Here is a 25262-nt window from a genome sequence, read left to right on the forward strand (position 1 = left end):
AGGAAGAAATGAGGTTCACTGAAGTGTTTTTACATTTATACAGAAAAGATCAGGAAAAAATGTCAATAGGAATTACACACAGAATAGTTTTGAAAATAGTTTGTTAAATTTATTTTATAATTAAAAAGAAAAGCAAGCTTTCTTAAATTAAGTACAGTTCTCTTTTTCTACTCTACTTTGCAAATGCTCGTCATATTTATTGAATATTTTAGTTCAAAATTTTTCTTAAAATAACTTTTTTTTAGAAACTCAGCTTGAATGACATTATGAGACATTCTCTAAACAAGATTCTCTAAACTGTCTTTAAGCTAGTTTCTTACAGTACTTGTATGTATTTGTGGTGTTCCTCATTTGATAAATATGCATACACAAAAGGTCAATATTGAGTATGGATACTTGACAAGAGCAATATCATTGGCTACCTTAGTAAGGCTGCCTAAGGCTGCCTTACTATTTAAATTTTAAAATTTTTCTGAGAGGTAATGTTAGGGTCAATGGAAATTCTCTCACTAGATTGTGCTACCTAACTCACAATCTATGCAAGTCTATATTTTTTTCTTTATATTTCCAATTTGATACTTACTGAACACATATGAAGACTAGGCAACTTTGTGTGGGGTGCAAAATAGATATACAAATACAATACAAACCCATATCACCAGAAAATTACAGTATATTTGGGAAGCCAATAGAAACATGTTTGAAATGAGTAAACAAAAGTACAAATTCTTCCTCAATAATCAGCTTTAACTCTCCTTGATCTTGTTCTCTAAACCACCATGATTCCATGCCACAAAATTTAGTACAAAAGATTAGAAAAGGACTCCTTATAGACCATTTTGTCCAGCTTCTTCATTTTTTTGTTGAGTCAACTGAGAATAGGAGAGATGATATGTTTTCTCTAAAGTTAGGCAGCTTGTAAACTGCAAAACCAGGATTAAAATCCAGGCTCCAATTTTAGTGTCCTATGTATTATAGCACTTTATTTCATTATTACTCATGATAATATACATTATATGGTAATTTAAGTTTTCTTCCAAAATGAATTCTGTTTCTCCAGGTGAACTTTCATACCTTAAGAGCCAGGGACCTACCAAATTTTCAATTCTGGTACTTAATAAACAAGAAGGATGAAAGTGAAATTAGACAAACTTCTGGGACCTCTCAGCAGATTTTTAAAAATTCTCACTACACAAGGGGTGGCTAGGTGGCTCAGTGGATAAAGCACCGGCCCTGGAGTCAGGAGTACCTGGGTTCAAATCTGGTCTCAGACACTTAATAATTACCTAGCTGTGTGGCCTTGGGCAAGCCACTTAACCCCATTTGCCTTGCAAAAACCTTAAAAAAAATTCTCACTACATGATTACAGGGATTAAGAAAAAAAACAACAACCTTAAAATAGTATTCTTTATTACCCAAGTCTCAACATTTCTCTCGTTCTTTGAAAATTTGCATATTTCATCATTTTGTAAGCTTCTGATCGAAAGCAAAATAATTTTGTAAAATAATAGGTGACATTTATATTCACTATTTTGTTTTCTTTTAAATTTCCATCTTGGAGCTAAAGTACATATGATGCAAAGGAATAACAATACAGCTCCTGTAGCTCATTTCATTGACTCAGTGCAACTCAGTGTTTCAGCAATTTTGGAATTTCATGAATGATTGCTAGGAGGGCTGCCTGCTGGCCAGGATAATAGTTCTAACCCAGGTGGTGAGTGGGAGAAAGTGGAGAGACTTACTCTTTAATCCCAAACCCAGTAAGTAGTTCTTTGTCTTTGTTCATTTGTCTTCCCTAATAATCTGTTTATTGCCTGATGTCTACAAAAGGCTCTTCTTGGTGCCACACTACCTTTAAAACGGAAAAAGTGACAAGAAATCGAGAACTTTTTTTTATTTGTGCAACCTGGGACTCAAGAATTTATATAAAATTCCATTTGGTAGAGAATGTTTAGTTGATGCCATGGACAAATATTATACATTTGGTTTTACTCCATCTGAAGAACGAGGTAATAAACTTCTTGTATTTGATCTTAGACATCTTTCTATGTTCTGATTATATGTTAGTAGAATCCTTTGGTTTTTCAAAAAACAGGTGATACCAATTTTACTACCATTTATAATATCTTATTTGTGTGAAACTAGATTTTCTGCTGTAACTTTATAATGGCAAAATATCTCTTAGTGATAAAGAATTACAAGTAGCAATATTATCAATACTATATTTTTAAAAACTTTACTTATAGAAATAAAACATGTATTTATAAGTTTTAAGTGCTAAAATTGTAAAATGTTATCTATATATATATGTATTGTTTTTATTATCTGCTTAAGATTTTTTGTGTGTTGGTTATAAATTATATATTATATCTATATATATTATATATAAATCATATATATATATATATATCTGATAAATTAACTGATCAATCAACTGATGAAATTACAGTTTGTAAGAGTCAGGTAACATAGACAATGAAATGTAAATGAATGCACAACGGACAATGGAACATGATCCAGCAACCTGGACACCAAAAGGACAGTAGCAGATGCAGGTCCATTTTAGTGTTCTGTTTTCTTTAATCTGGAAAGTATAAGGCTCTTCCACATTGCTGCCAGTGTTGAAATTGGCAGAACCCACTCTATTAATTAGGAAGAATAGTACATTTGTCAATTATCTCAGAAGAAGTCATAGCCATATGCCAAGAAAGTGGAATCTAGTCTGGCAGCAACCAGTAATAATTACAAGTCTAGTGGAGAAATCTAAGATAGCAGTTTGTAATAAAAATGTATCTGGTAGAAACATTCTCTGACAGAGATTCAGAAAGCAGGCCTATTAGGAGTAATACTTAAAAAATCACTAGAAGACATCAGTAGAAGAAATCTGAAGAATTTATGAGGAAGTAGAAGTGTCTCTTTCCCCATGTGGTCCCTAATATGTATGCCCCTCTATATATATGTTCCCTATATCTACTCATACCCATTGATGATGTATTTATTTGTGGGAAAGTATAACATACATTTATGGAAAATGTGTATTTTTACTATGTTATTTTGCTCAATACTTTTACATTAATTATGTCTTCACCAACTGATGATTAAAGGAAAATATATCCATGGAGGTTTCTTCTGAGCTTGTTTTGAACAGAATACCCCAAACTAAGTGGTTTTTCTGAGAAATTTTTAACAACAGGATCTCAAAAAATGGAAGATTGGTATATTTTTATAGTTAAGTTGCATTTTAACATTTTTCCATAATTTTCTTAAGTCTAAGGAAATCAACAAAATAATAAATTAAACCCTGTCTTGTAGTTGTGTCTATTTCAGGGTATAAATGCTCATGCTAAGTATTTAGCAATTAGTTTTCATTGGCTGTTGACTCTGCCTGAATTTGTTGCCTTTTTGGACTCTGAAAGGTTTGGGGTGGGTGCTCTCAGATGCTACAAAAGATTTCATAATCCATGTATCCTGCAATTCACTTTTATTTTCATAGCTAGCTTCAAATCAAATGAAACACTTTTAAGAGTTTTCTGATTATTATTGAGTATATGTCTTTCTTTCCTCTCTGTTGCCACATGTTGACCCAGATGATGCCCAAGTTTAATCTCTCCAACTCAAGCTTTTCTTCAACTAAGTTAGTTTTTGCTTTTCTCTGCAAATCCTCAATAATACTTCCAGGTTAGCTTTCCTGATCATTCTCATCACCTCCTCACTCTGCCTTGCAACCCCAAATCCTGTTTTTCAATTCTTAACCCATCACTTATTTCTCAGGCCTTTAAGCCTAAACTAACTGTATTCTCCCATTCTCATTTAGACCCCTTGGTGAGTCAGTTCAACTTCACAATATCTTTTTTATAAAAAAGTTTTATTAATATTTTCTGTTACATCATCAGAGTAATTCATGTGTCCTGCCCTCTCCCACTCAGGAAGCCTTCCTATTTGACAAATAGCATTTTTTTTAGGTTTTTTGCAAGTCAAATGGGATTAAGTGGCTTGCCCAAGGCCACCCAGCTAGGTAATTATTAGATGTCTGAGACCGGATTTGAACCCAGGTACTCCTGACTCCAGGGCTGTTGCTTTATCCACTGCACCACCTAGCTGCTCCGACAGATAGCATTTTTGGAAAGGAAAAAAAAATCCAAAAACTTGACAAATGTTAACACTAATGAAGGGATAGGTTGGAAATGTTTCATATCTCTTTTTTTTTTGAGTCCTACTTATCTTCTGACTTTTTTTGTTGTTGAGTTGTTCCTTTTACAATGTTGTAGTTATTGTGTATATTGTTTTCTTGACCCTACTTATTTTACTGTGTAGTATTTTATATAGGTTTTTTTCATGTTTCTTTATATTTATCACACATATAGTATCTTAGAGTACATTAATTTTCTATTAAATTCATCTACTATACTTCTTTTAGTCATTCCCCAAGGGATGGATACTTGGTTCATTTCTAATTCTTCACCATCACAAAAAGAAGTGCTATAAATAATTTGGAGTATATGGGAAATTTTTATAGCTTCCCTGAGGGTATAAACCCAGTAATGGAATCTCAGTTTCAAAGGGAATGGGCATTTTAGTCCCTTTCTTTGCACAATTTCAAATTACTTTCCCAAATGGTCACATCATTTCACAGTTTTACCAACCACGTATTAATGTGCCTATCCTTTCACAACACCTCTAACATTGACTATTGCTATTTTTGTTATTTTTTTTCCAAATTGCAGGTTGTGAAGTGAAACAAGATTGTTTTTGATTTACAGTGATTTGGAGCATTCATTCATATGATCATGAATGCTTTGCAGGTTTTTAAAGAATTTTTTGTTCATATTCTTTGATAATTTGTCTATTAGAGAAATGGCTATTAAGTTCATATATATATATATATATATATTATATATTGTTTACATAGCTTGGATAACAAATACTTAAGAAATGTGACAAAGATTTTTCTCCCCATTCTACCACTTTCCTTATCCTAAATTCATTAATATTATTGTGTAGAAGTTTTTAGGTCTCATGTAATCAAAGTTATCTTACTAGCACCCCAGTGGATTGGCCAGTTGCCTTACTCAAAGCACTGTTGGATAAAGATGTGATAGCCCTCTGCACACCTAGCAGAGAGGCAGTTTCTATGACCATCTCCCCTCATCCTCCCCATCCCCAAAATGTCTATTTGCCTTGACCTCAATATTTGCCCAAGCTACAACTGTCTTAATCTCCAGAATGCCCATTGCTTGTGTGGTGGGGAAGATGCATAATTAAAGTCTAAAGCCACTCAGGTGGGGTTCCATCCAGAGACAGGCTGATTATAGGGTTGGGGGAGAGGCCTGTATAATCTATCAAACACAGTGCCTTCAGGAATCTTAAAGGAACCCTATCCCTTAAAGATATCCATGAGGAAGTAACTTTGACTAGAATTCATCTTTACAACTCCTCAAATCAATCTGTCTAAAAAGGGACAAGAGGGGTGATCCCCTTCTGAGGCTCTAATAAATTTGTCTGACTCAGTAAAAGTACAGTGTGACCAGTTACCATGCAATCAGGTTACCCCACTTCTATATTTGTTGAGCCCTCCCCCCAATTCAACCAAGATGTGAATCACATCCCAATTACTGATTATGCCCAATATTAGGAGCTGGCATGCTAAATTATACTGATGTCTATTGTGCAAACAATTTTAGCAAGAAACATCAAAGAAGGGACTTAGAACCAGAAAAGCAAATCTACTGGAGAGGTACCCCCTTCAGAACTGCTCTGAGAATGAGATCTATCCCACAAGGTCTAAGAAAAGATGTTTCCAGATACAAGATAACTGCATGGGATGTTGATGAAATGAGCTGATTAAACGGACATTGGAAATGAGTTACCAAGATACAAAGAAAATTGATGTTAATTAATAATAGTGATCATTATTATTCTACTATGTTTTTTTGTTTCACAATTATTTGCTGAGTTTTCTTGTTTTCCTTTTTGACATGTGAATCTAGAAATTGTGACAATAATATGACAATAAGATCTAACTAGCTATACCATAAATACAACTAACTCTCTCATGTGATCCCAGTTGGAAATCTTCTAACAGGGAAACAACCTATTAGCCACCCTCCATAAAGGAATACTTATTGCTCTCTGTCTTATAATCTTTCTCAAAACCTATTCTAAAGTTGTACTAGAAAAACTGGTATCAGTACATACTGTTAATAAATACTATGTGGAAAAAAAACTTACATAATTAGCCTATTAGATAAGTGATCTCTGAGACACATGTCTTGTGTTAAGCATTTCACATTTTTGATCCTCACAACATCCCTGGGAGGTAGGTGTTAGAGCAGGGAATTGGAACAATTAGATAGACTTTTTTTTTTAGTTTTTGCAAGGCAGTAGAGTTAAGTGGCTTGCCCAAGGCCACACAGCTAGGTAATTATTAAGTGTCTGAGGTCGGATTTGAACTCAAGCACTCCTGACTCCAGGGCGGGTGCGCTATCCACTGTGCCACCTAGCTGCCCCTATAGACTCTTTATCAATCCCACTTACAGCTAATTGATTTTATCCTATAACTGTCTAAGTCATGATTCTTTGTCTCTGAACTCAGTTCGGAAATTTAGCTTTACTGTAATGAATTAAGTTTAGAAATTCAGTTCTCCTGTTAAACACAGTTCTATTTTTGTATTAAGGAAATCTGTTACCCTTAAAAGATGCAGGTGGACACCAGGGAGTCTGGTGTAGTATCTTTACATCACTAAACTATCCTTCATGGATATCTAACTTGTTATCCAAAGAATTCAGGTTTGCTACCTCTATTCTTGCAGATGATGTTGAATTCACACAATAAACATTTCTTAGTCATGGTAATGTAAGTAGGGGAGTGCTGCTGGCCCTCATTCCCAATTTCAGTACAATTATATCTTCTTCCACCTGTGAGGCCAAACTTCTGATTTTTTTTATTCCCCAAATCTATAAAAGAGAGCTGTCCCCATCATTCAAAGTCTTAGCTTTACTGGGAAAGCTGAGATCTCATTTATTGCTAAATTCTCACTTTTCTAATAAATTGATCATGCTTGGCACTTTGTAACTGTTACACTACTTTTGCTCAGATTAAAACTGAATTCAGGAACTTTCAAAACTCAGACCAGGTGAGGCCACAATCAAACTTTACCCTGGATCAGATCACTATGGGAGCACTGAAAACTTGCAAATCTCCAGCCTGGGAGAGATTCTAGAAGAATACAGCACTCAATGCTCCAAGAAAATAGCAAAAAGCCCATTTCAGAACTTTCCTTCAGAAGTTGGGCAGAGGGGTGACTAGGTGGCGCAGTGGATAGAGCACTGGCCCTGGAGTCAGTAGTACCTAAGTTCAAATCCGGCCTCAGACACCTAATAATTACCTAGCTGTCGGGCATTGGCCAATTGGCCACTTAACCCCACTGCCTTGCAAAAACTTTAAAAAAAAAAAAGTTGGACAGAAGTTGACCCTAACATCAAATCTTAAGAAAGGAAATAGACTGAAAAAATGACCAAAAAAAATACCACCATGAAAAGCTATTCTGGAGACAGGGAGGCTCAAAACCACCACTGCCCATCTCTCACTAACTGTAGGGCAACTTATGATCTTCCCTAGTTGCCCTCCCCTCCAAGGTGATACAACTCAAGCAATAAATTATTTCAAGAAGGGGGAGAAAGAGACAGTCAACTGGCTTAATACAAGAACTATTAGATGCTGGTGTCAAAATCTGGAACATTTTCATTTCAATAGCCCAGTGTGGCCAGTGAAGAAAGTCATTGGTCAGATAGTGTTGTGAGGGCAGGATTTCCCAAAAGCTCTCTTCTAAAATATTCAAAAAAAACCTTAAAATTATGACTCTAACTAAATTTTCAAGAGATAGAATCTACAGAAAGACCCAGTGAGGCAATTCTCCAACCCAAGGAAATCTGGTAGATTGTGGGAAGGATCTGTTCCATGGGGTAGGAGGGGACAACAGCACAGCTAGGATCATATGCAGTAGAGTAAAAGAGCTCTAGCCTTCAGGGAACATTTCTTGGGCCGCCTGGGTCCCTGGAGGGCACCAGCTCCTGGCAGCAGAAGCAGTTTCTAGACCCTCCTCATCCAGGTAACATTAAGCACAAATTGGTGGAAAGCCTCTGCCAGAGTGAGCACAGAGTCCAGGCCAGATTGACTCTCAGTGCAGCCGCCCAGTCCTGGGAAATAGAAGCAGGCCACCAGGCAGCTGCTCCAGCTGGAAGGTAATGGGATGGGGGTGGGGAGACTCTCCTTTGTCCCTGGGACAGGACTTTGGTGCTTTGTCCAATTTCAGTTCCTGGTTGCAGTCTGGGGATCCCTACTGCCATGGAGCAGGGACCCTCCTCACAGCTCCAGGGCAGAGGGGAGTACTTGTGGTCATCCACAGATACAGGTCAGGAGAGCAGTCAGAGACTCTCATAAGACATTTAAGGAACTAAGGTCCTTGCAGGGGTGTCCCAATAACATTCTAAAGCTTGGGAAGCACCCCCAAACCAGGACACAGGCTAGGGGAAATGATAGAACAGAACAAAAGGAACCTGACCATAGACAATTACTTTGGTCCCATGGAGGGACAAACACACTAAGAAGATGACAAAGTCCAAGCTTCTGTATCCAAAGCCTCCAAGAAAAATAGAAATTGAGCTCAAGCTATGGCAGAGCTCAAAAAATATCTTTAAAATCAAGTAAGGGAGGTAGAGGAAAAATTAGGAAGAGAAATGAGAGCAATGTGGGAAAATCATGAAAACCAAGTCAGCAGCTTGGTCAAGGAAATATAAAAAATGCTGAAGAAAACATGTTAAAAACCAGTTTAGGTCAAATGGAAAAAGCAGTTTAAAAAGTTAATGAAGAGAAGAATACCTTAAAAAGCAGAATTGACCAGATGGAAAAGGAAATAAGAAAGCTCTCTGAAGAAAACAACTCCTTCAAATGTAGAATGCAGCAAAGGGAAGCTGATGACTTTGTGAGAAATCAAGAAACAATAAAACAATACCAAAAGAATAAAAAACTAGAAGAAAATGTGAAATATCTCATTGGAAAAACAATTTACCTGAGGAAACAGATCCAGGAAAGATAATTTAAAAATTATTGGGCTACCTAAAAGTCATGATTAGGAAAAAGGCCTTTATTTCAATTTTTAAGAATTTCTACAGGAAAATTGCCCTGAGATCCTAGAAGCAGAGGGCAAAATAGAAATTGAGAGAATCTACTGATCTCCTTTGGAAAGAGATCCAAAAAAATAACCCCCAGGAATATTATAGCCAAATTCCAGAACTCCTAAGTCAAAGAGAAAATATTACAAGCAACCAGAAAGAAACAATTCAAATATGGTGCTGCAGTCAGTATTATACAGGACTTGACAGCTTCTACATGAAGGGCTCATAGGGTTTTCAATATAATATTCTGGAAGGCAAAAGAGCTTAGAATACAATCAAGAATCAACTACCCAGCAAAACTGAATACCTTCTTTCAGAAAAAAAATTGGACATTCAATGAAATAGGGAAATTTCAAATGTTCCTGTTGAAATGGCCAGAACTGAACAGAAAGTTTGATCTCCAAATACAGGACTTAGAAGAGAAGATGGATGGGAAGAGAAAATTATGAGGGATTTAATTATGTTGAACTGCTTGTATTCCGGCTTGGAAAGATACTGATAACTCAAATGAACCTTCTTATTCAACAGAGAAATCAGAAGGAGCATATTTAGACAAGGCATGGGGGGGAACTGAATATGAAGGTATAATCCATAGAATATACTGGGAGAAAGGGAAAACAGAGGTAGAATGGGCTAAGATATTTTGCCTAAAAGAGTCAAGAAAAAGCTTTTGCAAGATAGTAAAAGGGGAGGAGGTGAGGGGAAATGAGTGAACCTTCATTCTCATCAGAAATGGCTCAGAGAGGAAACAACTTACATACTTAACAGGATATAATTATCTCTTACCCTAGAGGGAAAAAGAGAGGAAGGAGATGGGAGAAAAGGGTCAAGGGGAGGATTTCAAGATTGTGGGGTTGAGTGACCTGTCCAGGACCACACAGCTGGGTGGGTGATGGATGTCTGTACCTGGATTTGGGCTCCTGCTGGCTCCAGGGCTGGTCCTCTGTCTGCTGTACCAGGAGGGAGAGGGAAAATAGAATAAATGGGAGTGGGGAGTAATGGATGAAGGGAATTACAGTCAGCAATAGAAATTGGGAGAAAAAATATGGAAGTAACTTCTCTAATGGACCTATGATAAAGAATGAGATCCATCCAAGAGACAGAGCTGGTGGTATCTGAACACAGACTGAAGCACATTTCTTTCCCTTTCTTTGTTTCTCATGAGGTTTTATTATCTTATTATGGGGGGAGGGAGATTATGTTTACTCTTATAACAAGACTATTTTAGTAATGTGTAAATAAATAAAAATGTAAATTTTTTTTAAAAAGAGTCATTGGTTACTAAATATAGACCACCAAAGGCTGAATGGAGTTATGGGTTCAGTTGTCTCTGATGTATTGAACAATGACTATGACTCAAATTCTGGTGACCATACCTAGCAATTGCTATGCTGTAGTAGATCCCACCAATGCATTCTTTTCTATTTTCTTAAAGGACCAGTACCAATCTGCTTTTACTCATCAGGGAATGCAATATACCTTTATTGTCCTGACCCAGGATATCTTAAGATAGTCTGGCCATTTCCCACCAGTAGGTAAGTTGGACAGTGATAGAGCTCCAATTTGACTCAGACATTATAGTTCTCCACTGTATTGATATTGTTATAGTGGGAGCAACTGAGAAAAAAATAGGCATTGCAGAGGAATATACACAGTAGGAATCCTAAGTCAAAGGGAAATCTGCCCTGTGAGCTCAATAACCAACCTAACAGAAATCATATGGTTATTTCAATAGATGCTGAAAAAGCTTTTGACAAAATACATACCAATTAAAAACACTAGAGTATATAGGAATAAATGAAGTGTTTCTTAAAATGATAAGCAGTATCTATTTAAAACCATCAACAAGCATTATATGAAAGAGGATAAGCTGGAAGCATTCCCAATAAGATCAGCAGTGAAACAAAGATGCTAGTTATCACAACTATTATTCAATATTATATTAGAAATGTTAACTTCAGCAATGAAAAGAAAAAGAAGTTGAAGGAATTAGAATATAGGTAATGAAGAAACAAAACTTTCACTCTTTACAGATGAAATAATGGGATACTTAGAGAATCCTAGAAAATAATCTCAAAACTACTTGAGACAATTAGCAACTTTAGCAAAGTTGCATGATATAATAAGTCATCAGCATTTCTATATATTACAAACAAGTCAGAGCAGCAAGAAATAGAAAGAGAAATTTCATTTAAAATAACTGTAGACAAGGCTGTTAGGTGGCACAGTAGATATAGCACAGGCCCTGGAATCAGGAGGATTTGAATTCAAATTTGACCTCAAATATGTAAGAATTACCCAGTCATGTGACCTTGGGTAAGTCACTTAACTCATTGCTTTGAAAAAATAAAAATAATAATAAAATAAAATAAATGCAGACAACATAAAATACTTGAGAATCTACCTGCTAAGACAAACTCAGAAATTATATAAAAACAACTATAAAACACTTTTCAAGTAGAATAATAGCTCTTTTTTTTAGTTTTTACAAGGCAATGGAGTTAAGTGACTTGTCCAAGGTCACACAGCTAGGTAATTATTAAGTGTCTGAGGCTGGATTTGAACTCAGGCCCTCCTGACTCTAGGGCTGGTGCTCTATCCACTGTGCCACCTAGCTGCTCCCTATAAAACACTTTTCAAACAAATAAAATCATATCTAAATAATTGGACAAATGTCAATTGTTCTGGGTAGACTGAAATAATATAATAAAATGACAATTTGACCCAGTTTAAATTATTTATTCAGTATCATACTAATCAAACCACCAAAAAAAATACTTTACTGAGCAAGGAAAAATAGTAACTAAATTCATATGGAGGAACAAAAAGTCAAGAATATCAAGGAAATCAATGAAAAAAAATGCAAAGGAAAGTGGTCTAAAAGGAAACCAGGTCTAAAATAATATTATTCATCAAAACTGTTTTGTGCTGGGAAAATTGAAAAACAGAAATAGAGTGTGGATCAATGGAATAGATTAGGTACAAAAGAAACAATAGTAAATGACCATAGTAATCTGCTCTTTGATAAACACAAATTCTTCAGCTTTTAAAGTAAGAATTCACTCTGATAAACACTGCTGGAAAAACTGAAAAACAGAATAGCAGAAACTAGGCATAGACCAACATTTCACACCTTTTACCAAAATAAACCATTTAGGAGAACAAGGAATAGCTTATTTGATAGATCTATGGATAGGGAGCAGTTTGTGGCCAAAGAAGAGATAGAGAACAATATGAAATACAAAATGTATCCTTCGGATTACATTAAATTGAAAAGCTTTTGCACAAATAAAACCAATGCAACCAAGATTAAAAGGAAGGCAGTAAGTTAGGAAACAATTTTTATAGCTAGTGCTTCTGATTTATTTATTTTGAGTTTTACAAATTTTCCCCCATTCTTGCTTCCCTCCCCCCACTCCCCACAGAAGGTATTTTGTTAATCTTTACATTGGTTCCATGTTTTACATTGATCTCAGCTGAATGTGATGACAGAGAAATCATATCATTAAAGAAGAAAAATAAAGTATGAGATAGTAAAATTACATAATAATATAACTTTTTTTCTAATTTGACAGTAATAGTCTTTGGTCTTTGTTCGAAATCCATAATTCTTTCTCTGAATACAGATGGTATTCTCCATTGCAGACAGCCCAAAGTTGTCCCTGGTTGTTGCACTGAAGGTATGAGCAAATCCATCAAGGTTAATCATCACTCCCATGTTGCTGTTAGGGTGTACAATGTTTTTCTGGTTCTGCTCATGTCACTTAGCATCAGTACATGCAAATCCTTCCAGGCTTCCCTGAATTCCCATCCCTCCTGGTTTGTAATAGAATAATAGTGTTCCATGACATACATATACCACAGTTTGTTAAGCCATTCTCCAATTGAAGGACATTGACTGGTGGATTATGTGAAGAGAGGAATCTGGTGAAATCCAGATCAGTTTAGCAGTTTAGAGGAGGATAGATTAGTGTCAGAAAAGACCTGTGGCAGGAATGATCAATCAGAAAACTACTTCAATAGCTCAGGTATATACTAGCATGGTAGAAGTGTCAAAGAATGGGTATGGGCTTTTAGAATACAACGAAACATTCTTAGATCATAACATGTAATTTAAAAATCTTTATTTTCCATGAGTTTAAAAAGAATGTAATTTCTAATTAAATTAAAATAAAATGCTTTATTCCTCCCCTTCTCAGTTCACCACAAAAATTGGTAGCACTCAGATATGAAGTCATTCCAGCAGGGCAATGGGAACTTTGCACCACAATTCCTCTTAGTCTAGACCTTTTATGCTTCAGGGTTTAAGGAAGTTAAATTTTTATTCATCCCCTATTCCCTTACCCCTAATTCCAAGGATGCTTCAATGTGTCTTTTAAAGGAAAACAGTCTGCATATCAAGTGCTATGCTAATTAAGCTCACCCCTTGATACCAAGGTCCCATTATAGAGGATAAGATTTGGAGTATAATCACATAAATAAAGGAGTGAGGCAGCCTCGGGGGGGGGGGGGGGGGGGGGGGGGCGTGTGAACAAGCTGTGAAGGCTGAAGTCCTAGCCTCCCTTCTTCTGGCTAACCCCCTTGCTCCCAGTTTAATTTGCGTGCCAGTCAACGAGGACCGTAGAAGTGACGTTTACCTTATCCTTCTCTCCATCCCCCCCCCTTCCCAACGCCCGTCTTCTAGATCCAGCTCCCGCCCCCCCACACACACACACACAACCCACAACCCCAAGATGGCAATCCCACTGAGAGTCTCAGAAAGGAAGGGGAAGTGACGGGTTTTCCCTGGACATCCCACTGGAGAAGTAAAAACACTAAAAATTTTCCTTCTAGGATAGTTTTCTTTGGGAACTTGAGGTCGTGGATGTTGAGGGGCTTATGTCATGCTAGCCCGAGTCCCACTTGGAAGCTCGTGGCGGTGAGTGACAGCGGGACTGGGGGCGGGGATGGGGGGGGGGGGTCTTGTCCGCGACAGTGCTGCAGACTCGTGGGGGGTTGGGGGTGGGGGGATTGAAACCTTCCCCTGCCGGCCTCGGGCGGGTGTTTGGGGGATGCCTGGGCTCGGGTCGAACTGGGGTGGAAGGGGCTGTGTGGTGGAGCTTCCAGAGCGCCTCGGAGACACTGCGGTGCGGTCTGCAAGCCCCGCCCGTCCCCGAAGTCCTGGTCCAGAGTGCTGAGCCAGGCCTCGGCCCCTGCACCGGCTCTACTGGATTTCACTGTCCGGCCCTGGACTGAGCAATTAATAGAGTAAATCGGCGAGGGATACTGATACTGCGGGAAAGCACTCCAAGAATGCCGGGGTCAGGATAGTGTCATCCTCATGTGGAGAGGAAGATGGCAGATTGAGTTAGGTTTAATTGTTCTTTCGAAGCTAATAAGTAATACTGTGAAGGTCTCTCACCTCAAAATAGTGTTGATGTTCTGGTTCTATCCTAACCATCTTAAAATCACTTTAAATAAAAGTTAGTAGTCCATGTTGTCTTCCTAATAAAATGTGAGTTTTTACCACTCTTCCTTTCTTGTTTTTAGACAATTCTATCCATCAGATAAGGGATTCCATAAGAGAATCTCTAAAACTCTATGTGCTTAAGTTGTCCTAGTCACTAGCCTTACAAGAATATGTGATCATGATGACATTTGTCATTTCTTTAAGCCACCAAAATTTCCTTTTTTTTTTCTTTTTTTGAGTAACAGGTCTCAGGGGAGGCTGTGGAGAGTATAGAAAGACTGGATTGTGGGCTGGATGGATAAATTAGGCAGAAAGGGAAATTTTGATCTCTTGTGGAAATTCCTCATCTTCCTGGCAAAAGACAAGGATTTACAGGAAGTTTGTTGGAGGCAAGTGCTTTCATTTTTTGCCATCATAACCACATTGCTTAGCATGAAGCAGGTGCTTAATAAATTTCTGCTGAACAAAATTAAATTCACTTAAGCAAAACTTAAACATAATGTATTCCTTTTCTTTTTTATACTCCTATACTTCTGTTCCCAGAGCCCCTTTGGTAAGCTTGAAGATATTTTTAAATTCCTAGTAATAAAATATCTCAGAAGTTTTTGTTACATTATAACTATAATTCCTTATAATGGTATCCAATTTTTTGAGGCCTCAGACCCTTCATATGGATACAATGTATTTTCAGAGAAGATGGTGACTCCTGAACTGCTCCATAATGTCTCAAGTATCCACTTTAAGCTGATGAAGATCCAGCCTAAGTATGCCTCTCAAGAATTCCTCCTCCAACAAAGTAAGAAACTATCTTATTGTCTGCATAAAGAGTTCTAATAGCCAGGTCCATAGTGTTCATTATTTGTATATAATGTATTTGTGTGTTTTCTGTCATTAAGAAAGGAGTCAGATTCCCTAGGCATAGTCCTTTAGACTTCTACACCTTTTTTTTAACTTCTTACATTAAAATATACAAGAAATCCTGTGACTTTTTATTCTTAATAGTCACTTATCAGACATTTTCTCCATTGTAACTCCTCATTAGTCTTTCCCCTTTGAAATTTGTCTTAAGTACTCCAGGGATTTATCATTTCGTTGGTGTGAGTACCCCTTCTACTGATATTGGTCACAACCTTCCAGTTTCTTGGAATACAGTCTATTTGAGTTACTGTGGCCAAAGCCTTAATCACTCTTTCAGTTAGTTTGTCTCTCTCAAGTGGCAACCACAAATCTGCTATTTATGGACCTGTACTGGAGTCTTTCCAGCCTGTTAGGACCTACTAGAGGTTGTGATGTACTGGTATAACACTCAGAAATGCAGATTCACCTCTTTTCCATGCTGGGGAATTATAATTGGACTGTCTTAAATATTACACTTAAAATTCTTTCCCATTTCTATTCTTCGTTTCCTTTGCCCCAAAGGTGCTTGACATCTCTCACATTGATTTTTATACCTTTTGGTTTACATTGTCTTCCTCATCATCATCCCTCAACACTCTTCCAGATTATCACAGTCTCTATTCACATTCATTTCCCCCTTTTTTTCAGTCTTGACTCTTTAACCATTTCAATATTGTACTGTCCACAAATTCCATGTCCCCATATTTATCACTGTATAGGGCCTTAAAAATACCAATCCTTGAAACTTGCATATGCTTCTTCTATCCTACCCACAAGCGGCTGAATTGGAGAAAGACATGCAATCATGCTACCTAGATCCTCTACAAATTTATATTATCTAATTCCATTGAGGCCTTTGCTGCAGCAAAGCAGTTCTTTTATTATTCCTTAATTGCTCTCTGTCCCATTGTCTATTACTACTGTTTCAAATCTTAACTTCCTTCAAGTGTCCCCAGCCAGATTTCTCTTCCACCCGAGCTGGACCTCAACTCAGACTTTACTGATAATAAAGTCTATTCCCTATGAGATCCCTCTTCTCCCTCTCTTTACTTTTCAGTGGCCTTTGTAACAAATGTGCATAGCCAAGCAAAACAAATTTCTTATTTTGATCATGTCCAAAAGTCTCTCATCAATGGTTTTATGAAATAATGGTTGACCATTTCATTGATTAGAGTTCTTAAAGTCCTATATCTGCCTTGAAATGATCATGTGTCACAGACTTCCCAATTTCTTAATTAGTATTTCTATCATTTGATTCTCAGGCTTCTATATACAACCCTAGCTTTCTCTTGAGTTCTAGCCTCAAATCATCAGCTACTTATTAGACATTTTAAATTGTTTTCTTTTAATCCTCTCAAACTTAACATGCTCAAAGCTGGACTTACTATCCTTCCCCTCCCAACTTCCCTATTACAGTAATTTTGTTCAGTTATTTCAGTTATATCTGACTCTTGGTAACCCCATTGGTGTTTTCTTGGAAAAGATACTCAAGTGGTTTGCCATTTTCTTGTCCAGCTCATTTTCCATATGAGAAACTAAGGCAAACAGGGTTAAGTGACTTGTCTAAGATCACATAGTTACTAAGTGTCTGAGGTCAAATCTGAACTCAGGAAGATGAGTCTTCCTGATTAAAGTTCAGTACTCTAACCACTGTACCACCTAACTGCTCTCTATTACAATTATGGACACCATCATTCTTCTAGTGACCCAGGCTCACAACCATACTATTATCCTCGAATCCTCCCTCAGCCTCATCCCCCATCAATTGACTATTTACTTGTTTCTATATAACATCTTTAGTATATGTCCCCCTTTTTTCTACTCAGACAGTTAATATCTTAATACAAATTTTCATCTTTTCTTACCTGGACAATAATCTCTGTTTTGGTCTAACTTATTTTTTCTTCCTATTCCAAGATAATTTTTCTAAAGCAAACATTTATTTGTGTGTAATTCTCCTTCAATACAATAAACTCCAGTGATTTCCTGTTATTCCTATGATCAAATATGAACTCCTCTCTTTGGATCTTCAAAGCCTAATATTTTCCTACATATTATATTTCCCTCTACATTGTACCCTAATGTTCAATTTTCTTGGTCAATTCAATATTCCTCACACATGAAGCTTTGACTCCCATCTTTGTGCCTTTGTACTAGCTATTCCTCTGCCAAGAATGTTCTTCCTCCTCAGTGCCTTGTCTTGAAACTTTTAATTTCCTTTAAGATGCAACTCAGCCTTCTTCAGAAGCCTATCTTGACTTTTCCAGATGTTGGTACCTTTCCTTACCAAACTACCTTATTTATTTTGTAGTTCTTCTGTATATTCTTATAGATGCTGTTCCCTTCATTAGAATGTAAGCTCTTACTTGCTAAACATGTATAGTAGCTCTTTTTATGCTGTCAAACCAAAGAGGTCCATCAATTGAGAACTGACATTATATATGAATGTCATGGAATACTATTATACTGTAAGAAATGAGGAATGAGATGGCTTTAGAGAAAGCTGATAAGACTTTTATGCACTGAAGTAGACTGAAGGGAGCAAAGAGCCAAGGGAACAATTTATGCTAAAATATCAACATTGTAAAACCTAATAATTTCAAAAATACTTAAGAACTCTAATAAATGCATTATTCAATTATTATTTCAAAGGACTCATAATGAAGGATATTTTCTACCTTATGACAGAGAGATTATGGGCTAATATGCATACTGAGACACATATTTTTGGATATTGCCAATATGAAAATTTGTTTTGCTTGACTATTGTAATTTGTTCAGAGTTTTATTTTACATTTTCCTCTTCCATGTAAGGTGGGAAGATGTTGGAAGTAGAAAAATAGATGCTTGATAATTGAAAAAATAAAATGTAATTAAAAGTTAAACATCTAAGCTGTTTGAATACAAATATTGCTTTATTTTTATCATTGTATACTTAAGTCTTATACATAGTGCTTTAGTATATAATAGATGTTTTAAAATGTTTATTCTTTGAGTAAATCATCAAATCTCAATTACTTTTTTAAATGATATTTGCACAGACATTGTTTTTTAACAGTTTTTATAGAAAATTTTCTCTCTTGGCCATTTACCATTGCCTGGTGTGTAATAGAAAGAGCTTTGGAGTTGAAGTTAGAAGACCTGAGTTCAAATCCTGACTGATTTTGGGTAAATAACTTAATATTTCTAAGCCTCAATCTATTCACTTATAAAACAAAGATAATACTTGTAATAACTATTTCATGGACCTGATGTGAAGAAAGAGATTTGTAGATATCAAAGCACTACATAAATGAATTATCTTTGTTACTCTTCCCCTGTTATTAAAGTAGACCTAGTATCTGGTCATCTCTTTACCCAGCTTTTCTTCCTTTCTGGATTCCTTATGCAAATTTCCAAATTCCTAATCATTCTTACTCAGACTTCCCAATTCAACTGTTCACCTTTTCTATTAGTAACTGAGTGGTGCAGTGAATAGAGCATTGGACTTGAAGTTTAGAGGAACTGAATTCAAATCTACCCTTTCACTTACTAGCTTTGTGACCTTGGGCAAGTTACTTCATTTGCCTGTGATGTTCTAAGAATTGTAAAACTCTTTGCAAATCTTAAAGCTCTACATAACTCTATAAATTTTATAACTGTTAATGCCAGCTATTATTATTGGTTCCAGTGATGATACTTTTACCAATCTTCTGAACCTTTCTTCCCTTATTCTCTACCATCTTTTCTCTCCCTGATTCACTTGTCTACTAACCTCTATCAAACTTTCTTCCTTCAAGGGCATATCCTTGATATGACTTTGAACTTCATATCACCACTGTTTGTTCTCTATAATCTTATGCTAGTTTGTAAGTATTTAATGATCTCCTTAGGTTTGGATCAACATCTTTCCTTTAGTGGAGTCACCCTTTTCTCAATTATGAGAGAGGATGCCATTTATATATTTCATGTTTTATTTCAGATGGTGAGACCAGGATTGAAAATGAGAAGCTGATTACAAAGAAGGATATTTCAGTAAATTCAGAAACCCTGACAGAGGTGTGTGGCACCCCCAATAGGGATATTCTTCAGGGTTTTGATTGCAGAGGAACCTGTGAATTTGAGGGGGAAGGTAACTCTTTAAGGGAAAAAGAATATAATTTCAATCACTGTGGGCAGCGTTTTGCTTGGAATTCAGGTCTTATTAGGCATCAAGGAATTCACAGTTTGGAAAAACCTTATAAATGTGATGAGTGTGGAAAAACTTTCAATGTGTGCGCAGCCCTTTTTTCTACATCAGAGAATTCACAATGGGGAGAAACCCTATCCATGCAATTGGTGTAGCAAAAGTTTTAGTCGGAGCTCTGACCTTATTAAACATCAAAGAGTTCATACTGGGGAAAAACCTTATAGATGTGAAGAGTGTGGGAAAGCCTTCAGTCAGAGTTCAGATCTTATTCTACATCAGAGAATCCACACTGGAGAAAAACCTTATCAGTGTGACCAATGCAATAAAAGTTTTAGTCGACGCTCAGATCTTGTTAAACACCAGAGAATTCATACTGGGGAGAAACCCTATCCATGTACCCTGTGTGGCAAAGGTTTTAGCCAGAGTTCAGATGTTATAAAACATCAAAGAATTCACACTGGGGAAAAACCATATAAATGTGATGAGTGTGGAAAAGCCTTCAGTCAGAGCTCAGATCTTATTCTACATCAGAGAATCCACACTGGGGAAAAACCATATCGATGTAATCAGTGTAATAAAAGTTTTAGTCAGAACTCAGACCTCATTAAACATATAAGAATTCACACTGGAGAGAAACCTTATAAATGTAATGAGTGTGGGAAAGCCTTTAATCAGAGCTCAGTCCTTATTTTGCATCAAAGAATCCACACTGGGGAGAAACCATATCCATGTAGTCAGTGTAGCAAAAACTTTCGTCGATTATCAGACCTTATAAATCATCAACGAATTCATACTGGAGAAAGACCTTATCCATGTAATCAATGTAGTAAAAATTTTAGTAGGCGATCAGACCTAATTAAGCATTATAGAACCCACACTGGGGAGAAACCTTATGAATGTGATGAATGTGGGAAAACTTTTAGTCAGAGTTCTAATCTTATTCTGCATCAGAGAATCCATACTGGAGAAAAACCCTATTCTTGTAATCAATGTAGCAAAAATTTTAGCCGTCATTCGGACCTTATTAAACATCAGAGAATTCACACTGGGGAAAAGCCTTATGTGTGTGATTATTGTGATAAAAGTTTTAGTCAGAGCTCAGATCTGACTAAACATCAGCGAATCCACACGGGAAAGAAGTCCTATAAATATGAAGAGTTTAGCAAAGTCTTTATCCAGAGCTCAGACTTCATTCTTCATCAGAGGATACCCTATCAATGTAATCAGTGCAGTAAAAGCTTTAGTCAGAACTCAGATTTTATTAAGCATCAAAGAATACACCCCAGAGAGAATCCAAACAGTGAATGTGGGGAAACCTTTATTCAGTGCCCAGCTCTTATTCTTCATCAGAGAATGCAGAGTGAAGAGAAACTGTATCCATGTAATCAATGTAGCAAAAGTTTTAGTCTGTACTCTAACCTTATTCATCACCAGAAAATCCAGGGGGGAAACCATATAAATGTGAGGAGTGTGGAAAAGCTTTCAGTGTATCCATGAAACTAACTCAACAGAAAATCCACATTGGAGTGAAACCCTATGAGTGTAAAAAGTGTAGCAAAAGTTTTAGTATTTAACCTGACCTTACTACTAACAAAAGAAGCCACAATGGAAAGAAGCCCTATACATGTAGCTAATGTATAAGTCTTCAGTGTATATCCACAACATCAGAGAATCCACACTGAAGAAAGACTTTAATCAGAACTCAGCCCTCATTCTCATCAGTGAATTCACAGTGGAGCAATTTTGTTCATGTAATAATGTAGAAAAATTTTAGTCAGGACTCGGATCTTTTTTGTAAACATCGAAAAATACACATGATGGATCCTTAATTAGAATAAAACCTACTTAATGTTATTAAATTTGAAATGGGGAAAAACTCCTACCTATGATGTCACTGTAATAAGAGTTTTCACCATGCTATCAAACATTATAGCAACCACAAAGGGGAAGAATTAGTGTAAGGAATATGGGAAAGCTCTTAGATAGTACTCTTTTTATCCCAGAAATAATAATTTTTTTAAAAAAATTAATGAAAGCATTGAGCAAAAGTTCAGGCTTATTTATCATCAGATAAATAAATAACTTATCATCAGATAAATAAGTAAATAAATAAAATGCTTATTATCAGACCCAATAAAGAATATCTCTAATAATTTAATTGGTTAAAAAATGAACATATATTCTCTATTTAATGAGAAGCCACACTGGAAATTTGAAGTTTCTTTAATTTCTGTTGCATTGCATTTAATTTTTTTCCTGTTCCATTAAATTTTGAGAGTCCTAGCCATTTATTAAGGCAACCCTATATCCTCTCATGTGTGGACACACTATACTTTGTTTCCATTATTGTCAGAGATATGGGATTCAGTTTTTTCTAAGACCTATTTTTCACATACCTACACATGAGTGTGATGTATGAGTATATGAATCCCTGTGTGAGAGAGCAAGAACAGAGCATAGCCAAGTAGTACAGTGGAGTCAGGAAGATGAGTTCAAATACAGCTTCAGACAAACTGTGTGACCTTGAGCAAGTCTTTTAACCTTTGTTTGCTTCAGTTCTCTCAACTGTAAAATGGGGATAATAAATAGTACCTACCTCACAGGGTTGTTGTGAGGAACAAATGAAATCATATGTGTAAAGTGCCTGGAACAATAGTAGGTGCTATATAAAAGGTAACAATTATTATTAGAGACATAATTAAAATCATCTGTGGTATATACGCCCCAGGTACTTTTTTAAAACGTTTAATGAATTTAATTTAAATAAACATTTATTTTTCTCTCTCCATTTCTCCCCTTTCCCCATTGGGAAAAAAATAACTTTAACAGATTTTATAGTCATATAGAATAAATTCTCACATTAACCATAACCAGAAATTTATCTCATTCTGCATCTAGAGTTCATCACTTTTCTATCAGGAGGTAAGTAGTATGCTTCATCATTAATATAGTGGAATCATTGTTGATCACTGCATTGCTTAGACTTCTTAGATTTTTACAGAGGTGTTTTTCTTTTTGGAGTTGTTCTGATTTTGCTCATTTAACTCTATATCATTTCAAGAGTTCTTGGACTTTTCTGAAACTGTCATTTCATATTTTCTTATAGTGTAATGGAATCCCATTACATTCACATACCATGATTTGTTCAGTCATTCTCATGATGGGTACTCCTTTTGGTTTCCAGTTCTTTACTACTACAAAAACCAAGTTTTATATATATGTTGGTCCTTTTCCTTATTCTTTCACTTCTTTGGGACCTAGTATTGGAATCACCCTAGGGCAAAGAATATACAATTTACTGTTATGGCATAGTTCCAAATTGCTTTCTAAAATACCTGCACCAATGCAACCATCAAGAGTGTGATGTTCCCATTTTCAGTTCCTCCAGCATTGGTCATTTTATTTTTTTGCTTTTATTTGACAATCTGAAAAATTGTTTTAATTTGCATTTATCTAATTATTAATGATTTGGAAGATTTTTTTTCATATGACTGTTGAGAGTTTGGATTTCTTTTTTTAGAAAACTACCTGTTATGTTCTTTGATCACTTGTCAATTGGGAAGTGATTTTTATTCTTATAAATTCAAATCTAGTCCTTATGTATCTTTGATAGTCTTTTGTATTTGATATCTGATAGTCCTTTAACAGAAAAATTTGCTTCATATATTTTTTCTTAGTTAGCTACCTCTCAATTTTAGCTATATTAATTTTGAATACTTTAGTTTTTGAATTTTATTCAATAACTTATCATCAGATAAATAAGTAAATAAGTAAAATATTTATCATCAGACCCAATAAAGAATATCTCTAATAATTTAATTGGTTAAAAAATGAACACATATTACTCATTTAATATTGAGAGGCCACACTGGAAATTTGATAATTGAATAAAACATTTTTAATTTTATATCATCAAAATCATTCACTTTAACTTGTTGGTCATAAATTCTCCTATCCTTGAATCCAAAAGGAAACTTTTCTCTTGCTACTCTAATTTTTTTATTCTTGACCAGTTGTGTCCAAGTCATGTATATCTCTGGAGCTTATTTTAGTAATATGGCAGACGGTGTTCTAATTTCTGCTTTTCTTGTTCCCTAGCAGTTTTTTTTTTGTCAAGCAAACAGTGAGCACTTAAGTATAGTAGATGTGTTTGGCGGGCGGGATTGAACACTAGTCTTCTAGGTTTATCTGCTTATGTGTTTTGTGCACCTATTTTGGTTCCCTGAACCTGTTTTTTTAAACCAATAGTTAGTTTCAGTGACTTTATGGAGTAGTTTGAGTTCTAGTTTTGTTAGGGCCTCACATTTTTCATTTTTTGTTTTGAGAGTCTTAAACTTTTGTTCCTCCCAATGAATTAGCACAGATATTCTAAATACCAAAGACTGAAATCACTTCTTCAAATACTTCTATTTTTCAGTTTACACTAGGTTTTTGATAGCAAATCAGAATTTCTCAAGAAATGAAGAAAACTTCCTTATCAGTTTAAGGCCTTGTCCATTGCAGTTTGGAGAAAGTTTTAAGTTTTTTCAAGGATATGTTGATTGTATGACTCATTAATTGATTCTAGGTCTATGTTCTGAGAGCCCACTTAAGTTCAGAGGGACTCAATATCAGGTTAGCTGCAGAATAATAAATTGCTAGCTCTTATGAAAACCACTCATTAAGGTATAGAGAAATTACAACCAGAGTTAATGAAGAGATGACAGAATTACCTGTTGACTGAATCATAAATCACTGAAGCATAATCTTATCCACACACAGCTCTTATAAAAATAAAGTCTTACTTTTGGATTTACTTTTATCAAATTCTGTTTAAAATAAAATTGTTTGGGATCTTTTAAAATGAAAATGATAAAGTTCACCATGTTAATTCACTTTGTTTTTGGAATCCTTTAAACATTTGTGTAAATAAAAGGTTGTACAGACCCAAAGTCTAGTTGATAACTATGAAACCAAATATTAAGACAAAAGTTTATAGGGGAAAAAATTATAATGTATTGAAATCAACTCATGTTTAAGCAATTCCTTAAATTAGGATTAACAAACAAGGTGGCTACTATAGTTTATTCTTTAAGATTATAAAATAATCTGATTCTGTGTTTATTTTCTACTATTAATTTGGAATGTTTCTAGAAGTATACACATTGAACAGATGTTTGCTTACTATAATTGAGAATTTTTAACAGTGACATATATAGAGAGTGCCCTAGATGATTCTTCCCATGTAGAGAATGAAGTGGAATGGAAGTACCTTGGAGAGACTTGGTGTATGTGTAGACTTTATAAAACTGGCTCTGGTTAACTAATCTTATGGAGAATATTAGATTTATTCATTGGCTATGGAGGCATTCAAAAGGCCATGGCCTTAGTCTCCACCTAGTTCTCTCTTAGGTGGATCTCTATCCTCGGTTTGATTCCCTGAATGTTGAGAAAGGATGCTATTGGGGAAGAGTCTTTAGACCCTCTCATTCCAAGGTCAATAAAGTGGCCCTATGCACAGGGGCTTTGGCTGTTTGCATGCCTTAGATCTGTGCTTTCATTTTAGATGGAGATTATTCTGGAGACTCCAAACCT

At 35.8% G+C, this 25262-nt stretch overlaps 1 protein-coding gene and 1 long non-coding RNA gene across 2 annotated transcripts in view; both read left to right on the plus strand.

Annotated features, from left to right (window-relative positions):
* The window catches only part of LOC141514394 (uncharacterized), a 73052-nt gene extending 49842 nt beyond the window's left edge, over window positions 1-23210 (plus strand). Inside the window, exons 10-11 of the mRNA XM_074225192.1 lie at window positions 8618-8628; window positions 19782-23210. Of these exons, the coding sequence (XP_074081293.1) occupies window positions 8618-8628; window positions 19782-21185 (1415 nt within the window). The 3' untranslated portion in view covers window positions 21186-23210. The remainder of the gene's footprint in view (window positions 1-8617; window positions 8629-19781) is intronic.
* LOC141514396 (uncharacterized) lies at window positions 15338-19560 on the plus strand. Its single transcript, XR_012476022.1, has 3 exons — window positions 15338-15419; window positions 18579-18688; window positions 19482-19560. It is a non-coding gene; the product is annotated as an uncharacterized LOC141514396 (long non-coding RNA).
* Window positions 23211-25262: the final 2052 nt, after the last annotated feature.

This window comes from Macrotis lagotis, chromosome 2 (assembly GCF_037893015.1).
Source record: "Macrotis lagotis isolate mMagLag1 chromosome 2, bilby.v1.9.chrom.fasta, whole genome shotgun sequence".
Classification (NCBI taxonomy): Eukaryota; Metazoa; Chordata; class Mammalia; order Peramelemorphia; family Peramelidae; genus Macrotis; species Macrotis lagotis.